The sequence below is a fragment of the Nuphar pumila genome, chromosome 11 (assembly GCF_984573655.1).
Source record: "Nuphar pumila chromosome 11, dmNupPumi1.hap1.1, whole genome shotgun sequence".
NCBI classification, from domain to species: Eukaryota; Viridiplantae; Streptophyta; class Magnoliopsida; order Nymphaeales; family Nymphaeaceae; genus Nuphar; species Nuphar pumila.
Genome location: NC_143259.1, coordinates 108451115 through 108474153, shown reverse-complemented (window position 1 = coordinate 108474153; position 23039 = coordinate 108451115). Strand labels below are relative to the sequence as shown.

Sequence of the window (23039 nt, the reverse complement as noted above, 5' to 3'; positions counted from 1 at the left end):
AAGGCGTAGCGGGGGGAGGGGGGGCAGGACTGGGCTGTAGCCCAGTCCCGAAATAGTTAAAAAAAATATATTTTTTAAAAGCCGAGTCCTAGCCCAACCCTGATTCCATATGAAATAGATTTTTATCCATTTTTTAAGCCCAGCCCAGTCCTAGCCCAGCCCTGACTGGAGCAAATAGTTTGATTCATCCATATGAAATAGGTTTTTATTAATAATTGTAGCCATTTTTTATTTTATCTCAAACAAAAAAAAATCAAGGGCGCTGCCCTCGAACCCCCGACTATCACACATTTTTTTTTTGTTACACCCCTGTCCCCCCCCCCCCTCACTTGAATCCTAGCTACGCCACTGCCTCAGAGGGTTCGGCTTAATGCAATGGGACCTAGGCCCTTGGCAGGTGGTTTAGGTTCAAATCCTATGAGTATCACCCCCTTGCACAAGCGAAGAGTGACGACTCTATGGAAGCGAAGAGTGACGACTCTATGGAAGCGAGGGGTAAGCACTTGAAGTTTTATGCTGCTAGTGACGGTAAGTACCGCAGGCAGAGACCTCTATCTCTCTCTTATTGCTATACCAGTACCCTTCATAGCCCATCTCTTTTTGGTGTTGTCATAATTGAAAGCAGTCTTTAATTAAAGCCTTATGATTATCCAAAACTGAACCATCAATTTTGTTTTTTGGAGTTGTTATTTCAAAGAGCTAAAAAAATGCATACCTCCAAATACTCTGATATTATGCCCTTCTAATTTGATTTTGTTCAGTCTTGCAATAACTAAAACATATTGAACTTGCTTCTTATCATAGCTCAGAATTATATTTTAGAGAATTCTTACAACACCATTGAATCCAATTCATCTCCTGTTTCTGTATGGCTAATATCTTGAGCCAAGAGTGTCTTCATGTCAAAGGCTCCCTAAGTTGATCCAGTCAAGGCTTGATCAGCTTGAGAAGTCTCACTTGACTAACAACAACAACAACAACAACTACGCCTTCATCCCAAAACAATTGGGGTCGGCGATATGAACCAAAAAAAAAAATCATTCTGGGTCTTCCACATGAATCCTTCTCCTCCAATCATTTCTATCCAATGCCATGTCCTCGGTGAGGTTCAAAGCATTCATATCATTTCCTATCACCTCCATCCATGTCTTCCTAGGCCTACCCCGACCTCTTTTAACTAATATATTCACTTGACTAACACTGAATAAAAAATCATGCAAGCGTGCACGTCATTTTTTTTAGTTTGATAATGAGAAGAAACCACCATTATGATTCAAGCATCTCATTATGGGCTAGGAGGTACCATCTTGACCATGGCCCTGTTTCAGTATCTAGGGTTGGTAAACAAGCTGAGTGAGACCAGCTTGAAATGTTCAGGCTTGGCTCATTCTTGTGGCAAACCAAACCGATTTCGAGCTCATAATCAGTCCGAGTTAAACAAACTGAGTTTGAGTTGACTAGTTTATAGGAAAAATGTGTGGTTTTAGAGTTGAAAGAAACAGGATTTCAAAAAAAAAAACATGTAAAATATATCTAAAATATATTTGTTATTATCTAATGAGCTTATATGAGTCAAGCTGAGCCTAGCACATATTGTTCGTATTAACTTGCCGAGCTTATTTTACGAGTTTGAATGATATCTTTACTAGCCGAGCATAAGCTGAGCCACAAGTGGCTAGGCTTGTTTCTCGGTCCTGTCAGTATCCACAATTTAAACTCTAGGAGCATTTCACCACTGCACACTGGGTTATAGTTTCTCATTGGCTTCAACCTTGGGGCAAGGGGTGCACACCCTGGGTATTGAACATGTGACATCCTTCAACTTGAAGACCGACCCCATTGAATTAGGAGCGTCAATGGGTCTGGGTTACCCGGACCCAACTCGTACCAAACCCTATAGGGTTCGGGTATGGTGATAAATAACAAGACCCGGGTTCAGACCTGAAGATCTGATTGATACATGGATCCGGGTATAGTTCATGAAATTTTATACCAGACTCGGGCCCGATCCGAGTTCTGACTAAGACCAATAATTTTTCAATGTAAAAATGATAAAAAATATTTTACCGGGTCTGGTTAATGTAGTTCTTATCGAATCTGGGTATGGTTTCTTTTTTAGTGGGGTCTGCATTATGTTGCTATGGGGCCTATGGAACTGTCATGTGATTGGGTATGGCCGCACAAGGGATCAGTCTATGGGATCCGTGGATCCGGCCCCTCCAGTGTTGCTTTAGCTTCCAATGAGATGCATGCATTCCCTGAAAGGGAATTTGTTCACTTAGACATTGTGTGACCAATGTTGTCAGTATCGGTATGGGCCCTGAATCGTTTGGCCACCGATTCAGCTGTATTGGAAAATACCGATTCAGACTTGCAACATTGTGCCGATACACACCAATACTGATAACATTGTGTGTGATCATAGTGACAAAAGTTTAAAACAATAAAATATTGGCAGTAAAAAACTCGAGAGATTTTGAAAATTTTCATAAATCTCTCGGATTTTTGACAAAATCTCGACAATAAAAAATAAATTAAAAAATATAAAAAATAATAATTGTTATAAGAAACTATAAATAAAACACATTTAAAATTTTTTGGGGGTTTTCACGATAAATATATGCTAAAAATGTATATATCGTGATATTTTCACAGTTTAAAAATCTCTCAAGAAATTGCCGTGTGAGATTTTTATAAATCTATACGGATAACATTGTGTGTGCCCATAATGACAAAAGTTTAAAACAACAAAATATCAGCAGTAAAAATCTCGTGAGATTTTGAAAATTTTCATAAATCTTGCATTTTTTGACAAAATCTTGACAATAAAAAATAAATTAAAAAATATAAAAAATAATTGTTATAAAAAAAATATAAATAAAACACACTTAAAAATAAAAAATTCCGTGGTTTTCATGATAAATATATGTTAAAAATGTAAATATCCAAATTTGAAAGTGATGGATATACAAATCCAATGTGATACAAATATGTATCCAATTATCTGTTTTTATGCTAATCGGATCCAGATTCAGTATCCAAATCTGAGTTCAATTGACTAGGAGCATGATATTTTCATAACCCAAAGATATCGGTTATTTGGAATGTATCATGATATAAATTGCAACATTAACGTTTTTATAAGTTTTTGTATCATTAATGTTTTTCATTCTGTTTTATATATTTTTTGTATATTTTTGAAATTTAAATATACCAATATTCTCCTAGGATTTTTTTCAAAGAAAACAAAATTTTAACAAATATCGCGAGATTTTCCCTTGAGGAGATCCCAAACACAAGAGTTGTAATTATGCGGCAAAAAATGTTTGTCAAAATATAGTTTGCAGGCACAAATGCATTTGGATATCCATACTGCAAGTCGTTTTGAATCTTTTGATCCAATGGGGCCTCAGAGATAGATCAAGTATATCCAAAATAGTGGGCATCGACAAACGGGCTCCGATTGTCTGGCAGGAGTAGTTAGTGCACGTCACCTTGTGTTGGGACGTTGCAAGTTCGAACCCAAAATGGTATGGTTGTATAACTGATCGGACTAACCCTAGCCTTCTTTGTCGAAAAAAAAAAAAATAGTGAGCATCGACTTTTGAAACTTGTCTTTTCGACCAAAACATGATTTTATTACTTGGAAAAGTATCGGACATTGCAGGTTATTGATTTTTGAAGCTTTATCAAAACACGCCTATTAATCGAAACTTTTTACATGAACCAGACCTGAACCATACCCGGTAAAATTGTATTTTTTATCATTTTTACATTGAAAAATTGCAGGTCTTAATCAAAACTTGGGTCCGGTCCAAGTCTAGTATAAAATTTCACAAACTATACCCAAGTTCATGTATTAATCTGACCTTCGGGTCCGGACCCAGTTCTTAATTGGGCCTTATTATTTATCGCCATACCCAAACCCTCTAGGGTTTGGTTAGGATCGGGTCCGGGTAAACACAACCCCTTGACACCCCTACATACAAGTAGGGGTTGACAACGACCTTGCTCCCATTGAAAAAATCTCAAGCCCACAGCCAACCGGTTGGAACTAATCGTTTTGGACCTATTATACTATCTATCTATCTATATATATATATATAATGGGAAGCTACCCTATTTCATCCATGCCTGACCTGTACCAGATGGGTTTTTTTTCAAAAAATTGTGTTTTTTTGAAATTCTAACCTTACGGGTGTGTTTTGTTTTTATAGAAAACGGGACTTTGGATCATTTGATTCAGATGCATGAATAGTTTTTTTATAAGGTTTCAAAATCAATGGTCTATAATTTTTTAAAACTTTCAAGGCTCCAAAAACCAATATTTATAAAAAAAATGCATGATTCAATAGTTGATTTTTAGTGAATTGATCATGCATAGCACATTATTAAGGTTAGATTTTCAAAAAAAAAACATCGGGTAAGATTCGGCCAGTGATGGGGTCGGGTATATATATATATATATATATATATATATATATATATATATATATATATATATATATATATATATATATATATATATATATATATATATATATATATATATATATATATAGAGAGAGAGAGAGAGAGAGAGAGAGAGAGAGAGAGATGGGTCCATGCTAAAACCCATTCCGTTTTAAACCACATGTTAAATGGGTTTTTCAGCTTCTCTGGTACTTTTTATGCGGTTTCGGCCCTATAAATGTGTTGGGCATGGTCGATTTACTAAGAATTCACACCTGGATCATGTTTTTTCGATGAAAAAATGGTGTTTGGAGCTTAAAAAATTTACAAAGATTTTGGACCATTGATGTTTATAACTTTATAAAAACCTACCCATCTATATCACGTTTTTTTGATGAAAAAATGGTGTTTGAAGCTTAAAAATTTTACAAAGATTTTGAACCATTGATTTTTATAACTTTATAAAAACCTACCCATCTATTTGAATCAAATGCTTTAAGAGCTGATCCCTATAAAATCAAGTACATAAATAATTTCTGTACACATAAAATTTAAAAATAAAATGAAAAAGCTCAAAACACCCAAGCACCAAATGGGTTTAGCACCCACCCATACTCTCTCTCTCTCTCTCTCTCTCTCTCTCTCTCTCTCTCTCTCTATATATATATATATATATATATATATATATATATATATATATATATATATATATATATATATATATACGGCCAAGCCGGGCTGCGGGTATGGGCCCACTGGATCCTCGGTTGCCCACACACGTACAAGTGTTTGTAGCGGATATGGTCCCCAAGATTTACAGGTTCTTACGTATCCTGACCATTGTATTGGTGATAGGGTGTGCCTAACCCTATCTTGCTTATTTGGATAAACAAACAAAAAAACGTGGATCACTTTGTTGACCCATTATGATTCCACCATCTTAAAGAAAAAGGAGAGTTGAAAAAGAAAAATCTCCTGTATAAGAGAAACCGCATGTATAAGTTCAAAGTACGTAATCTCTGTCACTAAAGATAGAGATACAGCCTCATACGATATCTAAAAAGATTAATAACGATAAAAAATAAAAATAAGACACGAGGCATGAAATTTTATTTTTAATAAAAATAAAGTTTAATATGAAAAATATATAGTTATTAAAACATAATTAATATTTATTGATTTTTTTTTTGAATTTATAACCGAAAAAAACCACACCCTAAGACCAATAGGACAGCTGCTTTGGGGAGAAACTATTAAAATATTCAAATGATATTGTACTGTTTGGGTGTGTCAATGTATTTTTTTTTTTGAGAAGTCAAATTGTCATCGCATGATCTTTTCCTATCAGAAATAGTGAAAATGAGGTGTCCTAAACCCAAGAGAAACAAACACTATAGGATCAGGGTTTGGTGATAAATTATAAGGTCCCATTAGAATCTGGGTCACTCGAAGGGTTCAATTAATATATGAAGCCAAGTATGGTTTATGAAATTTCATACCAAACCCGGGTCCAACCCGCGTTTTGACTAAGATCTATAATTTTTTAATATAAAAAATGCTAAAAATATTATTTTATTGGTTATGGTCCTAGTTTGGTTCATGTAATTGTTATAGGGTTCGAGCATGGTTTCACTCATGATGGGTTCAATTGGACTTGAGTTTAGACCCGATACCATCATCTCAAATCAAGTTTGGGTTTGGTTCTACTTATGTCCTAACCAAGCCCAACCCTTTGACACATTTGTGCCACCTGAATTTAGGGTGCATAATTAGGTCCCTTGCAAAAGAGGCTGCCGGATGGTAAGAACACTCAAAAACATCTTGGAAAAAAGGGATAGAACCATAGAAGATGGGGAAGTAGGTTTAGCATCAGCCCCCACATAAGCAACACATAATAGCCAATGTTAAAACCCCTCCTGCCTAAGTTATCGCGAGTAATCACACGATCAAGGATAACTAGCCAAGCTAAGAATCTCGAACTCGAACTCAAACCCGAACTCGAACTTGAACTCAAACTCGATCTAGGACTAGAACTCCATAGACATTAAGGTTTCATGAAGCAAAGTAGAATGAGGAGACCAAAAAACTCCTCATAACCATTCATACTCATTCACACCAAGTTTTTTGGTCTAATTCATTTGCACACCAAATGTTTAAGAGTTTGCAAATACCCACCAAAGTTTTTTTATTGTTTAATCAAATTATCCCAATCATAAACTGACATCAGATTATTCTTGGATTAACACTAACTCATGAAGTTATCATTTTATTCTTATAACTTGTTAAATAAAATTAGTAGCTTACACCTATTCTAAAAGTACTTGACCGCAGATGCACAAGGTTGTCAACAAAATGTATTTAATGTAAATTTATTTTTATTAACTACAATGGCACGTGAACTCTTTGAACTCTTGACCTCTTGACCTCTTAAACAAAAAATAAAATAATAACTACTAATTTGATGCTAACAAGTCACAGAAAAACTTATATATAGGTAAATATAAATTGCAGCAAGCCAATCAACCCAAATAGTCGTGTGGGTTTGGTTTAGACCCAGGTGGAATCAAACCAATATTTGATTTAATTAAGATGCTGGCACCGGGTCCAATGGGATCTACAATAAGAGAGAGAGAAAGAAAGAGAGAGAGAGAGAGAGAGAGAGAGAGAGAGAGAGAGAGAGAGAGAGAAAAGTCACAACTCATCACTCTTGTGTTAAATAAAAAAAAAAGTTTCATGAAAACTAGACCTCCTCATATGGGATGGGTATGCCAGTCGGGGTGTCAAGGGGTTGGGTTTATTGGATCTGACCCGGACCAAACCCTATAAGGTCCAGGTATGGTGATAAATAAGAAGACCCAATTAAGATTTATGCCCGGATCCGAAGGCCTGATTAATACATGCATCAAAGTATAGTTAGTGAAATTTTGTACCAGATTGGGCCCAACCCGAGTTCCGAGTAAGACCTGCAAAATTTTAATGTAAAAATGGTAAAAATATTATTTTACTTCATTTACTTCTTATCAGGTCCGGGTTTGGTTCATTTAGTTCTTATCAGGTCCGGATCTGGCTTTTCTTATAGTGGACTTGATTAGACCCGATTCTGGGCCCGATATCATACCAGAAAATCAGGTTCATGAAAAACTTTGTTAGGCATTTGCAAGCTTTGAAACTAATTAGACTGAAAAGTTTGGGGGTATTTGAAAACTTTCCTTCATCAATACAACAAAAACAGATCCAATAATATGGCAAATTACCAATCTTTGTGCCTTGGACGTTCACCATCCGTTCAAGGGATCAATGACAGGACAGCTAAAGGGGCAACAAATGATGTCGTGTCAAACAGCCCTGTTATTTGTATTGCAATGGACCGTCAAGATGCCAAAACACCAAAGATTGGTGATTCGTAGGATCACCTAATTATGTTCCCCAACTAAGCTGCCTCATCACTATCACCATTGCCTTCATATTTGGGAAGCAGGTTATATGTTCCCCCCCCCCTCGAAGACGGACGTTAGCTACATCTCGTGTTCGAGAGTCTCAATGAGCGTCACTTATGTAAGCACGTGCGGCTCGTACCCCATGTTTGTCAGCATCAGTTAGCATCGAAGTCCGGTGCGGTTGCAAAGACTTAAGTATCCTTTCTTCCATGGGTGCCATAAAACGATGATTCTAGAAAATGAATGGTTGCAAAGACTTAAGTACCCTGAAGATGGTTATTTAATACTCAGTCCCTGCACTGCAGGATTATCAGAGAAATGAATCCCCCATGAAGAAGGCCATGAACATCAACCCTCTCTCTCTCTCTTCTTTCTCCTTTTGCTTTTGTGCACATCCAGCAGACGATCCTACACTGCTCCATCAAGCACCGACTGACCCGCGCACTGATTGTAGCATGGTTCAACTTGATGAGTTGTTGAACCTGATTCAGAGTTTTTACCCTTACAGGAGGGGGTCCGGAGACTCCCCCCAGCGCAGGTCCCGCTGTGCGGGGGGGGGGGGGGGGTAGCGCCCCCCAAAACAAAAAATTTTTTTGGCCTTGTATAAATTCTTTCTTTTCTTTCCCTCTTGTAACTGTCGAAAAAGATAAATAAAGTGTTTTGTTTGATCGTGACACTCATATATTTTCTTCGGTTGTTTCTTGCTCGAGGTTTTTGTAACACCCTTGCTCGCAATTTTCTGTTTTTTTTGCTACGCGATTTTCGTAAATCGCTACTCGATTTAGAGATTTTTTATTTTTTTTCACTACGTGATTTTCATAAATCGCTACTCGATTTAGCAATTTGCCGTTTTTTTTGCTACACGATTTGCCATTTATTTTTTTTCGCTACACGATTTTCATAAATCGCTACTCGATTTTACGATTTGCCATTTTTTTTGCGCTACGTGATTTTTGTAAATCGCGATGCCGAACACTGCCCCCTTAAGCACGATCTTCGCCATGATCAGGCTGTATTCGTCAGCCGTCCCGATGACAGTCTTGAGGTCCATGATGGGGAAGTCGGAGAGGAATTTGCCATTCCCGACACCCATGTTGAGCAACGTCAGGGTGGCCGGGAAGGCATGACCCTGATAAAAAAGTATTGCCGACGTAGGGAGTAGACACATTGTACTTTGAAAGACTCCGTTGTAGGTGTACTGGAGGAAGGTTCTGTTGTAGGTGTCCCTCGAAGGTGGAGGAGGGGCCGCCGCAGGGGCTTGTATTCTCATGTGTGTCGGCATCACTTAGGATCGGAGTCTGGTGCGGTCGGTTGCTTGCTGGACGAGGGCAACATTCCGACCACTGCTAGCAGAAAGATGATGATGTTCACCATTGGATCGCCGACTCTTTGCTTCTCTTAATTTCTTCTTTCTAGAGAGACAAAAGGTTTTACAATGTTTCACGGAGAATGAAGAAGATGACGATGAAAAGTTTAAATAGAAAAAAAAGAGAGCGCTTTAGGTTTGTTTCGCTGTTTAGACTTTAAAGAGTCAACATCATCCTCAACTTTCTGGATGTATGTCATTTTTGTCATTTTTTTTAACCGTTGTTTTCCTTTTTTTTGAATGAAAGACATTTTTGTGATTTTCTCATACCATGGTTTCACGACAAAAGTATATATATATTACTTGAAGAAACTGCTCCAGACGCAGAGATCTAGCCATGCTGCCTCAGCCTGCTGTCCTAGGAACCTTGTCCATGTCGGCTTAAAACTCTAAGGGCTTACCCCTTGGACCCGAGGGAGTCGCAAGCTTCGCAGTCAGGTGACACCTATGAGATTTCGAAACCTAGACTTTCAGTCAAACGGTCTAGGCCCCCCCCCATCCTACTACGCCAAACTCCTTGGGTCCGAAAAATAACAGATATTATTAATCAAATTACAGAGAGTTACATATCAGATTTGTCAGGGGGGTGACGAGGAGTCACGCAATAGATAGACAGGAATGAAGAAAGAAGACTCGTAAAGAACCCAAGTAATTGGGATAAGGCTTTATGATGAATGATTAAGTGCTGACCCTCGAAACCCTAATTTGTGTCCCCAAGATGACAGCTCAACCACGTTACCATTGCACTAAACAATTAAAAACGTTCAAAAAGGACAAGTTAGTGAAGTCTCACACAAGAGAGTGATAGAGAAGGACAGACTGAATTCTTGAACCCACGTCTCTATAGTAACAGCCACTCATGGTTGCACCCATCAATATATAGTAGACCTCCCATACACACTTTCTTGAATAATTCTTCTACCAACTTTTTTTATAACATAGTTTTGATGATGAGGAACCCACTAAGATCGAACCCTAATTTAAATGCCCGTATTGTAGTGGTAAACTCTGTTAAAGTGGACTAGCAAAACAATGCTGTTTGATGCTGATTGTTTTTTTTTTTTCATGACTAGGGACCATCGCTTAGAACTGGATCCCTTAATGGGCTCGCCCACCTTGCGAGGTAAACCCAGACTGGAGTCACCGATACCCAAGCCCTTGCAAAGACTACCGGTTCAAAACACCGAACACCCGGTGGGATTTGAACATAGGACGAAGGGGTGGGCTGCATGCTACTTGTTTTTTTTTTTATTATTATTATTATTTTTTTTCATTTGCCGGGCAGGCCGCCACCGGCCAAGCTTTTGCCTATAAATTAGGCTTATGCTCAGCCCGAACCAGGCTTTTGGCTCGGCCATGCCTGCGGCTGGGCACTGTCCATTACATTATATATAAAATAATATATGTAATAAATTATATAACACAATATATAATATATTACATTATATATAATATAATTTATAATATATTGTATATAATATAATAGGCTCATCCCGGTGCAACCCAACCCGATTAGGCCCACGGGCTTAACTGGCGAGCTGTGGATGGGTATTTTTTCCAACGGACAGGCCCGAACTAGGCCTTTGACCTGGCCCGTCATTGATGAGCTGGGCCGCCTGATGCTCACTCCTAATTTGCCCTAACCAACTGGAGTTTTATATCATAGTTGAAACCCAAAATATAAAGATGCAAATTAAAAAAAAGTAATATATGAGCCATCTTTTCTATACAAAAAGTAATCAAGAGTTCCCATAGAAGTGGTATTATCCCATGTGCTAAAGGCCCAGGATCGAATCCCTCTGCCACATGGGGGCGGTTGTTGTTCTTATAGAGGTCTGCCTCAAGGTTGTTAAATGCGATGAGGCGACGCGAGGCGTTGAACATGTTATGAAGCGAGGCGTAAGCCTTGAGGCGTTGAAGCGTAAGCTTCATGATCAAGAGAGTAGGTCTCAATTCCGGTCGCAGAGAGAAGAAGTCCCCTCGCCCCTCGCCGGAAACCTCGTCAGAGGGTATCAACTCTGCTTCTCGACGGGTCTGTGACTCTATGGAGGTTACGACAACGGTCGGAAGAACTCAGTCCGTTAAACTCGCTGAAAGCTTTTGCTTTTTTCCCGGCGAGTAAATCCAATTTCAGGCCACGAAGAGAAGAAATTCCACCGTAAATCTCGTCGGAATATCCTCCTCTGCTCATTGTGTAATTGTTTTCGGTTTTAGCCATAGATCGGAGGAGGTACCGACGCTTCAGGTACTACGCCTCAGTACCTTGAGCGTGCACCTCGCCTGTGAGGCATACGGTTCAAGTACTGAGGCGCACGCCTCTCACAACACTGGTATGCCTAACACTGGTATGCCTAACCCCAGTTTGCCTTTCAAAAAAATAAATAAATAAAGTATTGCAAGAGTATCACAGCCAAATTCAGAACAAGGAGCTGTCACAGGGACACTATTTTAGCTATGTTTTCCCTGGCGACACGATTGGACACTGACAAGGATGCTGTCATGTATGTTATTATCTCAGCTTTCCTTAATGAATTTTTATTACCTTTTAATAATATCTAATAAAAAATAAACTTTTAAATATTAAACTATCCGTAACAATGGTTTGTATTGATTGTTAAAGACTAAAAAGCCGTATTCTAATGTACTATTCTTGTAAAAATGTTCAAACTTTAGTAACGCATATGTCACAGGGAAGCTGGTATGTCCCCAATGACACCAGCGGACACAGTCAGACACGAACACTGTCACATATGGACAATGTTTTAGTGTAATTTGATTTTTTTTTTTTATGGTTTGAAGGTTTTATTTTGAAAAATTTTCAAATAACCCCCCAAACTTTTCTACCTAATTCATCTGTATACCAAAAGATTCTGACTTTACAAATGCTCATCAAAGTTTTTACTTGGGTTAATCAAATGGCCCAATCATAAATTAATGTTGGGTTTTTGTGGGGTTAACCAAATTCATAAAGCTTGTTGTTAATTATTTTGCAAAAAATAATTATATATTTAGATTGTGATAAATAAATCAATCCAGCAATTACTCGACCTATTAAAATCTAATCATACAGATGTGATCTACATGCTTAATTTTATAAGAATAGTCTCTTGAATCTTTTAATTATGACAAATAGTTAGATTTTTAAAAGATTTAAAAATCAGTGGTCTACAATTTTTAAAAATAGTCAAGGCTTAAAAAGTCATGTTTTTATCAAAAAACATGATCCAACAAGTGTTATGGAAGGTCAGATTTGAAAAAAATACCCAAAACCCTTATTTACTGTTAATAGACTGGTGATAGACTAAAAAAGTGTTAGGCAGCTACCACTTTTTCCAAATTTATATAAGATTTTAAGTAGATTAAGTTGTCACATCTAAATGAAAATTGATATTGATTATTGAATTAGTAAAACTTTTGTCAACTCAATATAACCACATCGGTTTTTGGGTCAAATAAAAAATGCATTTATTTGTGTTTAAATATTTATCAGATCAACTATTGAGGAACCAAACAGACCCAATTGCATTATAGTGGGTCGAGTAATTATTGGGTTGCTAAATATATAATTGTTTTTCAAAAAATAATCAACAATATGCTTCATAATATTTTGCTAAATACATTCAGTTGACAGTTTTGCACGTTTTATTTTACGAGTAAAATGGTAACTTCTGGGTATGAGTTAGGTTAACCCAAGAACAACCCAATATTGGTTTATGATTGGGTCATTTGATTAACTTAATTAAAAACTTTGTTGAGAATTTGAAACATTTGTCGTTTAGACTGATTAGGGCGAAACGTTTGCTAGGTATTTGAAAATTTGTCTTTTATTTTCATAAAAAAATATATTTGTAACTTTGAAATATCAAAAAATAGTACAGTAAAAATAAAAAAATTCCGTGTCCTCTTGTCGTTTTTTTTTTTTTTTAAATTGAACTTGGGAGTCGAATTGTGCCATGCAACAGCAAGTATGGGAATCACAATGGACAAAGCAAAGCATACCAACTAAGGATTGGTGGTAATTTACGAGGCAGAGTAGGCGTTTTCTTTGTCTTGACGAAAAGGAAAGGTTGAGACAAAGAGCAGGCTGGGTAAAGGGACCCAAGAGATTACACAACACAACCGGCTGTTCAAACTTGGGTTTCAAGAAAAAAAAGGCAGCAGCAAAAGGGTTTCTTGCTTAAGCTTCTTACAGTCAGGCTGGATTTGGAAATCCACAGAAACTTAATTTTGGTGTTGTTGGTGCTGCTTCTGCCAGTCGACTCTTGTACCAATCATCCTCTCTTCAATCGATCCCCTTTCTTCAACTCAAAAAACTGCTACTCCAATCCATCATCAGTGCTCAGAGTCCTCCTCCCTTCAAAAGGGTGAGTCACCATCTTCAATCCGATCTAAGAAATCACTATTATCAGTGAAAGAATCGATAGATTTGTCACCCTTTTCTTGATTTTTGGTTGGTTCCAACTTTTTTGCTTTGATTGGATTGTCCATGTTATTGCCTTATTGTTTTGATGGTCATATAATATTTCTGCTTATTTCTTTCCTTTCTTTCTTTGTTGGTGGTGTTGATTCAGGTAAAGGTTTTGATAATTGATAATTGAGAATTGAGAATTGAGAATTGAGAATTGAGAATTGAGAATTTCGTGTGATGATCTTTGTTTACTTTGTTGCAAAATCTGGTGTCTTTGGTAGCAACCGGAGGTTTTTAGGGGGGTTGTGTGGGGGATTTGGCTGTTTGATGGGTTGGTTGCGTGCATGCTGTGCTTAGGGGAGATGGATCGTTTAGATTTGGGGTTGGTTGGTTTGAGAAATGGAGAGGTGGTTCGAAGGGACGAGCGAGAAACCGAGTAGTTTCTTTCAGACTGGCTGCGAAGCCATGGATAGGAGGGGCGAGGAGGCGGCCCCTCGGATGGTTAATTCGAATCCAAGGCCGCCTGAGTTCGCCTTACCGGGCGCGGGAAGGCCGGTGAATTTCTCGATTCAGACGGGAGAGGAATTCGCGCTGGAATTCATACAGGAGCGCAGGGCGTTCCGGAAACCCTTTGCGCCGTCTGAGTCGAATCGCCATGTTGAAACCAGTGTGGCTGGCAGTAGCAATTCCCCCACCACTTATGAAGACCTCAAGACTGTGCTTGGGATACCCCGTGTGGGATCTGAAAGTGGGTCTGAGGCTTCGGTGCGCGGTAAGGAGGTAGGGAACAAGGGCTATACTGGGGTTGATAGCAAAGGATACGTTGAATCGGCGGAAAATGTGCCGTATAATTCTCTACTAGAGGGCAGTAGTCGCGGTCGGGTCGGTCATTCCATTCGTATGGAGATCCCTTCTGGCGTTGGTGATCATGGTTATGGCTCTTCAAGTGCTTCTGATAACTCATTGTCAGGGAAGTTGAAGCTTCTGTGCAGCTGTGGGGGTAGAATTTTACCAAGGCCTAGCGACGGAAAACTGAGGTATGTTGGAGGCGAGACACGGATCATCAAGATCAGAAAGGATATTTCGTTTCAGGAATTCATGCAGAAAATGGTGACTGTTCATGATCAAGTCTGTTTGATCAAATATCAACTTCCTGGTGAGGATCTTGATGCCCTTGTGTCTGTCACCTGTGACGAGGATCTTCAGAATATGATGGAGGAATGGGATGGTGCATGTGGGCTTGAAGGCTCTCATAAACATAGGATTTTCCTTTTCTCCCAGAGTGACTTGGTAGATGCTAATGGCGATGTGTGCCCCGAGTTTGAGTCTGATTATCGATATGTAATTGCCGTTAATGGACTGGCTGAAGCTGAAACCAGAAAGAACTCAATTGATCATGGGTTAACTTCTGCATCAGGCACTCATTTGGATCAACTGATCAGTCTCAATGCTGGGGGTGACGAGGAGAGCGTCAGAGTTGGAACACAGTCCATTGCTGCTACTACTTCTTCCTTGACTGACATGCTTCTGCCTGCATCAACACAATCCATGCCTTCTGTAAGTGTTCCGCTTGCCGCAAATGCTGCAACATCTTCCCAGCACAATCAGTATGGTGTGTCTATTCGACATGACAACGATGCACAATTTTATCATGGAAGTGCACCTCATTATGGGGTTGGTGAGCTTCAACCAGTCTTTGGTGATCATCCTCTTGAGAGCAGCCACCATGCAGAAAGTATGAAGCCTGTACCCTCAGCTTCACCACATGAATATAGTCAAAACTACCATGCACGCTTTGAAGAAAGTCTGCCAATTAAACCATCTCAAGGATTGCTTCTTCCAAGAGTTCAAGTTCCTGCTGCAACACCTGATGCTAGCTTGAGAATACAAGAACCACAAATCAAGGGGAAAGATATGAAAATGCAAGGTGCATCTGTTGCAGCTCAGCAGGAATATGCTAGTATGCATGTTAGGGATCCGAGGGATGACTTTGGCCATTGGAATCAGCAAAGTGATGTTACTCTATTACAAAAGTGTGATGCTGAGCATGTTGATCCTCATATAAAAAATAACTTAGGAGGCTTTCCGGTTTCAATCTATCAACCATCTCATGAAACTGTGTCTACAACATCTGCTCGTGAAGGAGGCACCAATTCTGTGTCTCCAAAATTCTTTGTCGAACTACCGAAGACTGGTTCTGATCCTCAGCTATCTGATTCAGTCCATGTTGGTCAGTCTCATGAAACTAACAATGATAGTATTAAAGATGATCATTTTATCCAAGCAGAAGGGGTAATTCCCCCCAATGTCGATAATGAAGATTATGGCTACTTTGAGCAGCCTATGCTTCCCAAGCGATCCTTTCGTTCTGAGAGGATTTCTCGTGAGCAAATAGATTCACTGAACAGACTTTCAAAATCAAATGATTCCATCAATTCTCATATCCTGATGACTTTTAAGCATCAGGGATTGCAGCAGCCGGGGCCTATCACGGAATCAGATGATGGTCTGGTGCAGGGGTATATATTAGCTTCACAGGCCAAGCCATCTCCTTCATATGTGATCCCTACTATTGATGATGGAGTCTTGCAGTTTCAAGAACATAAGGATCTTGCTGAGGCAATCATTCAAAAGACAAACTTGTCTGACAAACAAGAAAGGTTGGAGGCTTCCAATGTGCCACATATTGTTGAGGCCCCAGGCCTCAAGATACATGACCGTGAGGAATCTCGTTTAAAGCCCATCGTACGATTAGCACCTGGTCAGACCAAAGAAAGAGCTGATGAGAGCAGCTCAAAGGTAAGCAATGTTGAGGAATCCCAGTTGAAACATTTGATAGTGGGTGTCAGCAGTGAAAATGACCTTGTGGGCAAAGAGCAGGTTCACCAAGATACTGTTAAAAGTGGTTTGCTAGAAGCGGTGTCGGGTGATAACAATAAGATCTCCAAGGAAGGCAAAGCTGGAATGCATAAGCTTAAAGATCAGCTACCGGAGCCGAAAGAGAAAAAGGGTCCATCCTCTCCATCATATAATCTGGAAGCCTCAGAGATTGTTCAGCCTAAAGAGCAATCACCTGTCAAAGAAGAGGTTCATGGATCTCATGTTATAGATATTGAATCTGGGGCTGCATTTGCATATGAAGTGGGGTCTGCTGAAGTCAGTTCTCAAATGCAATATCCTCTTGATTTTTCAAAAGACATGAAAGGTGATATTAAAAATATTGACATGATTTCTCCAGAACTTCTCTCTAATTTATTCTTCAAAGCGTCAGAAGAACGACCATCAGTATTAAATCCACTGCACAATGATGAAGCTGGACTGAGCTTGAACATGCAGAACCATGAACCCCAGCGGTGGTCATTTTTCAGAAATCTGGCACAGGATGAATTTATTAGGAAGGATATGTCACTTCTTGATAAAAATATTTTAAGTTATCCACCAGTGCCAATGACAGATACCGAGGGGAACTTCACAGCTTACTATTTTCCTCCTGAGCATCAATTAGTCCACCATATTCAAGATCTTGATGGGAGAATCCAGAAGGGCTCACCTGTTATTCTGAGGGATGATACCACCAGTTTGATTCCGGAGTTCCATCCTTCCCCAGTTGCTCTTACATCTGTGATGGACAAGAACAGTGAATCTGCAAAGGTGGAAGATGTTATTTCTTATTTAAATATGACAGAGAATGAGATCTTACCAATTCCAGAATCAGAATATGAGGTATCCTCTCTCCGGAATGTTTTTTTGGGCGGCAATTCCCAAATATATTGTTTGTATTATTAGAGAGGTGGATTGACCTATTGTGGCTTCCAGGTTGGGAAGTTGGAGAAGAAGAATGTCGGTGGGCCTGTCTTTGACCCTGCTCTGGATGATTTCGACATACCTGATTTGCAGGCAAGATGGCTTACACTTATTCTTTCCCAATCAGCTGTTTGTAAAAGCCTTTATCATTGTCTGCTTTTTTATATTGAAATAACTTACATAAATTGAAGAGTCACTTGTTTATGGTACTTTTCTTGATGCTTCTTGTTGTAACTCAAGGTGATTAATTATCTTAGAAGCTGCTATTGCTTATGGTTCTCTGTCACAAAAAAAAATACTGAAAAAGTTGAAGCTGCAATTGCTTTTTTGTACAGAAATGCAGGTTTTGCCCTTGAGAATATCCATTAATTTTCTTCATTGCTTAACATTTCACATAGATAAAATTTAAAGATTATTAAAAATAATGCAAGAATGAAAGGAGCAGGGAGAAAGATCCTTTTATCATTAGAAATCTGAGCGTGTTTATCTCTCTTTCTTCATTGTTTTCTCCACCATCTTTACTTTGGAATTTCATGAATTTTCAAGTTAACTAAGCTTTAATATATCCTACAAAATTCTTAGTGATTCTCTCTTTGTGTTCACAGCCTTCTTTACTTTGGAATTTCATAAATTTTCAAGATATCTAAGCTTAATCGTATTCCACAAAATTCTTAATGATTGAAAAAACTTGGAAATCTTTGAAAAATTTAATTGAAAAGCTATAATCATCCTGTGGAAAATATCATATTTTGAATGTGAAACGGTCATAATAGGTGCCAAACCCCATAATATTTGACAACTTAAAAAGGAATCAGAGAATGAGGCAAACTTTTCCAGATCTTACAATGGTATCATCAGGGTTTCTATATATTTTCCTTTTAGTGAGCATCTTATCATGTGAAGAATCTTTCTACAAATATGAAAGAGAGAGAGAGAGAGAGAGAGAGCTAGAGAGAGAGAGAGAGAGAGAGAGAGAGAGAGAGAGAGAGAGAGAGAGAGAGAGAGAGAGAGAGAGAGAGAGAGAGAGAGAGAGCTTGTCCTGCTGAGTATTAGCTTATGGATGTTTGATTTTAAAGATATTTAGAAATCTTTTTCACTTTCCTGGGTTTTAAGTGTGTGATTAAGTGATGAAGAAAATAGGAAGAGATGTTGGAGATTTCCATAGAAAAGAATTAAGGCAAAAAATGACTCAGGAGGATTCAAAGTGAATGGCCGCTTTCCTTTTCTCCCAAAAATCTATCAAGGTTTCTTCTAGTTTAGTTAATCATTTGCTTGCTGATGTTTATTCACAAGTCTGCAATAATGTCGATGGGCCTCCCTCTTCATCTTTGTAGTTTGTACAAGTAGGCTTCTATGAATTGTTATTTTTATTATTGATTTGGTGTTCAGTTTACTTCTTACATACAAGCATAACCATGTTCTGTTGGTCCATTAAAGAAAGGCGTTATAGTTTTTTTGCTAATGTTACTAACTCTTTTCCTTTGTGAAAAAACATATTTTCTATATTTATTTTATGATTCAGGTTGCTTCTTTTCTCATGATTTTTATTTGTTAATTTTTTAAATATGATAATTACAATTTTACAACATCTGTTTTAGGGGAAATTTGCTATTTGTTCATTATATCTATTCCATTCTTCAGTTAATTGGTCAGATTGGATATGATGAGATACCTGAAGTTCCCACTAGGTGCTTTTTGTGTTCTTTGAGGCACTACTATAGTTCATCATGATTTAAAGTTGAAAAGGGTGGGCCTGGGGGAACATTGCACTATTGGATCTCACTTTTTTGCTAAAAAAATTCACCTCTTTGTGCATGTCAGTGTCTGCATATTTGCAATGTCCAATAGTCCACATGCCATAATAAGAGATTCCATTGTATTCCAAATATACTGTTCTGCTGAAAACAGAGTTCACAGACAGCTTTCAAAAGGGAGTGCCAAGTAAAAGCGACTTCCAGAGAGCTGAGTTCTAGAAAATAAGGTTTTCAACAAACCGGCTTCAAACAAAAAATGCCATCCACAGAATGCCTTAGGCTAGGTCACTTTTATACCATATACTGATACACAACAGAAATCAAAACTGAGATCTTTCTTCTTCAAAGTTGTGCTCATATGACATGATGTGCCAGCTAAGGTTTTGGTAAAATTAATTTTGTCTACCGACCTTTTTGATCTTTTCATCCATAAACTGGAGGATAGGTTTCACAGAAGGAAAGATGTCTTTGTGCATCTCCGTACATGCTCTTGAATGATATTTACAAATGTTTATATTCACACTATCATGTCTCCACAGAAAGGATCAAAAGGAGTGTGACATCCAGCTTTACTCAGAAAGGGGAAACATAGAAGCATTGACCATAGGGACATCATCTTCACATAGGCCAGCAAGGGTTTGTTTCAGTCTTTGAAGTTTGAACCAACCTGACACAGCATTCTAATCAGCACCACTTGATAGGTGGTATTATCTTGTTGATGATATCAGAAGGCATGCAGGTGTGGCCAAAGATGGAAAAATGACATGTTCAGATGGGGATTTTGTTCTAGTCCTATGATTGGACTGCTATCATCATGCTACCATACTATTTGATTTTCACGAACAACTTGTCTCAGATATACTATTAACATTAGGATGCAAATTGCTGGATGCTGAGCTTAGCATAAATTGGTTCAATTGAAATCGGGTTCTTGGGGCATGTTTTTTCTGGAACTATACTCTGTTTCTTCTTTTTGTCGTTATTGGGTTTTCTTTATTTATATGCACTATTTTGTTTTCATAAGTTACTTTTTTGTGTCAGATGTTAAGGAGAATTATTAATTTACTATTGATGAACAGATTATAAAGAACTCCGACCTTGAAGAGCTGAGGGAACTGGGATCTGGCACATTTGGCACTGTTTATCATGGAAAATGGAGGGGCACTGATGTTGCCATTAAACGAATTAAGAAGAGCTGTTTTGCTGGGAGATCATCTGAGCAAGAACGCCTGGTCAGTGTCATGTGTGTGCGGTGTGTGTGAGCGTGCATGCAAGCATCTGTGTGTGTGTGTGGGGGGGGTGGTATGGGTAGATCGGCATGTGTGTGTTTGTGTGTGTGTTTGTGGGATTTTATTCTTCAACCTAATTGCAACTGATGGGGTCATGTTCAGACCCATGACTTCTGGAGAGAAGCAGCGATTCTTTCAAAGCTCCACCATCCTAATGTTGTGGCATTTTATGGAGTCGTGAAAGATGGGCCTGGGGGAACATTGGCCACAGTAACAGAGTTCATGGTGAATGGTTCTCTTAGGCATGTTTTACAACGCAAAGACAGGTGAATCTAGTTTGCACTTGCATTTGTTGTCCCATACATTTCCTGTTGGAATTATGCTACTGAATGTTTTACTTGGATTTTATTTCAAGGCTTGATCGCCGTAAAAAGCTCATGATTGCTATGGAAGCAGCTTTTGGTATGGAATATTTGCATTCCAAAAATATTGTTCATTTTGACCTCAAGTGTGATAACTTGCTGGTCAACATGAGGGATCCTCATCATCCCGTTTGCAAGGTAGTGTTCCCTGGTTCTCCATGAGGAGTGCCATTTCAGTTCATTCTTTCTAGCTTTTTGTTCTATACTTTTTGCTTTTGGTCTGTCCTAAGGAGCAGAAGTATTTCAATAGAACAATCAACCTTTGATAGACAATTGGTTGTTAATATCATTGAAAGTATTAGCATTGTTTATGCATAGGTTGGTGACTTTGGTTTGTCAAAAATAAAACGCAATACATTAGTTTCTGGCGGTGTGAGGGGCACCCTTCCATGGATGGCCCCAGAACTATTGAACGGAAGCAGCAGTAAGGTCTCCGAAAAGGTACTCTGTTCCTTTTCTCTTCTCTGTCCATTTTGCACTTCCTCAGTATGATGTAGAAAAAGTTGTAATGAGGCTGGTAACTGTGTTTCGTCTTGGCAGGTTGATGTATTCTCTTTTGGCATTGTTATGTGGGAAATTCTAACGGGCGAGGAGCCTTATGCCAACATGCACTATGGTTCAATTATTGGTATGCTTAGAAGTCATGGACCAAAAGTTCTTTCATGTTCGTTTGTGTTTTACTACAATGGTGGTATGAGCCTTTTATCTGCAATCATTTGCAGGTGGTATTGTAAATAACACGCTAAGGCCGCCTGTGCCAAGCTTCTGCGACCCTGAATGGAGAAAACTAATGGAACAGTGTTGGGCCCCAGATCCTTCTGCTCGGCCTTCGTTCACAGACATTGCTAAACGTCTGCGCATGATGTCCGAAAAGCCAGGGGGTTTAGGCCGGTAAATCAACAGACACAGAAACAATGCGTGGTTGCCTTCTATCTATATGCAGCCAGTATGAATGGATGGCTGGTTATGTAAAGTCACACATGAATGGCTGCATTTGCTCATTGCTATGCAGCCTTCTTGCTTATGTTGTTGTCAACTATGTGGGGTTTATACACAGTAAATACAGTTTGTCAAGCGATAGCTATTGATTGTTTATTATGTGTGGTTTGCACCATAAAAGCAACTGAGATCATTATGAGATACATCCACCCGAGTGGCTATTTGTTACTGTATTGTCTGGAACATATTAATTGATTATTGGTTGTCTGTAAACTGAAGTTTGTACGAGGCATTATGGGTTGCATACTATTTAAATTTCAGAGCAAATAGTTCTGTAAAACGTTTTTTTTCATGAACCGTTTTAAGATTGCTTTTTTTTTAATTAACATCGAACAAATTTTGATGTGGAGAGTTCAAAGACAGTACTTGTGCCCGTTGTAAGGAAATAACAAGTACTTCTTGCTTCTACTTATTACTAGATTAGAAACATACTATTCAAAATAACAATAATGTTTTAAAAGTATTTGAGCAATTTAAACCATGGCTAGATGTATGGTGAGCAGTGAGATTACATTTTGAGCTTTCAATCCCAGCCACTCCTTGTGCCATTTATCTTTTGATAGATGTCCAGCTAAACTGTGACACTAAAATTGATGGGGGGAATCATGAAGATTTTATGAAGCCTTTAGAAGTCAAGTGTTGACCATCTCTTAAATTTTTGGTTGCATTGCTTGTGATTTAAAGAGTATTTAGAGTAGAAAAGAGTCTTCAATGAAAAATAAGCATGACTTAAAGGTTTCCCTCATCTGGTAGCGGCAACTTGTGAAAGTCATGAAGTTGATGGGATGTCATGAGGAGCATCTCTTGCTGCAAGGTCAAAGCTGAGTATACTTCCTGGTGGGCATGGGCGACCTCAAGGCTTTTATCCATGGGAGGCCTCCAAGTGTTTCCTTGACCTAGCAAAAAAAAACCAGAAAGGAAGTTGACATTAAGTTGAATAGAAAGAAAAAGAAGTGAAATTTCATATACATATTTTGCTTGGATCCCATTCTAAGTATCATTTAGCTTCATTTTCTTTCCTAGGAGGAAGTTCAGATAAGAATTTAAAAAATGAAAAATTCTCAAAGCATTTATGATAAATTATATCATTTCTTTTTGCCTTGTGACTTCTAAATCAATAAGTTCTGAGAAACAAATTTCACGTAAAGGATGAATAAAAGAGGCCAAT

General features: G+C 38.4%; 1 protein-coding gene across 1 annotated transcript; it reads left to right on the top strand.

The window, feature by feature from the left end:
- Positions 1-13286: 13286 nt before the first annotated feature.
- LOC149822753 (kinase superfamily with octicosapeptide/Phox/Bem1p domain-containing protein) lies at positions 13287-22084 on the top strand. Its single transcript, XM_089980031.1, has 9 exons — positions 13287-13619; positions 13827-17386; positions 17480-17560; positions 20301-20453; positions 20613-20776; positions 20866-21010; positions 21191-21313; positions 21413-21500; positions 21595-22084. Exons 2-9 carry the CDS (start codon positions 14063-14065, stop codon positions 21765-21767), a joined length of 4251 nt encoding a protein of 1416 aa, XP_089836157.1. The 5' UTR covers positions 13287-13619; positions 13827-14062; the 3' UTR covers positions 21768-22084.
- Positions 22085-23039: the final 955 nt, after the last annotated feature.

What these genes read in the sequence shown, in the direction of transcription:
- LOC149822753 (XM_089980031.1), top strand. Translation starts at nt 14,063, where the DNA reads ATGGAGAGGTGGTTCGAAGGGACGAGCGAGAAACCGAGTAGTTTCTTT. An exon ending in CATCTGAGCAAGAACGCCTG is followed by an intron (nt 20,454 to 20,612) that starts GTCAGTGTCATG and finishes GGTCATGTTCAG; the next exon opens with ACCCATGACTTCTGGAGAGA. An exon ending in GCACTATGGTTCAATTATTG is followed by an intron (nt 21,501 to 21,594) that starts GTATGCTTAGAA and finishes AATCATTTGCAG; the next exon opens with GTGGTATTGTAAATAACACG.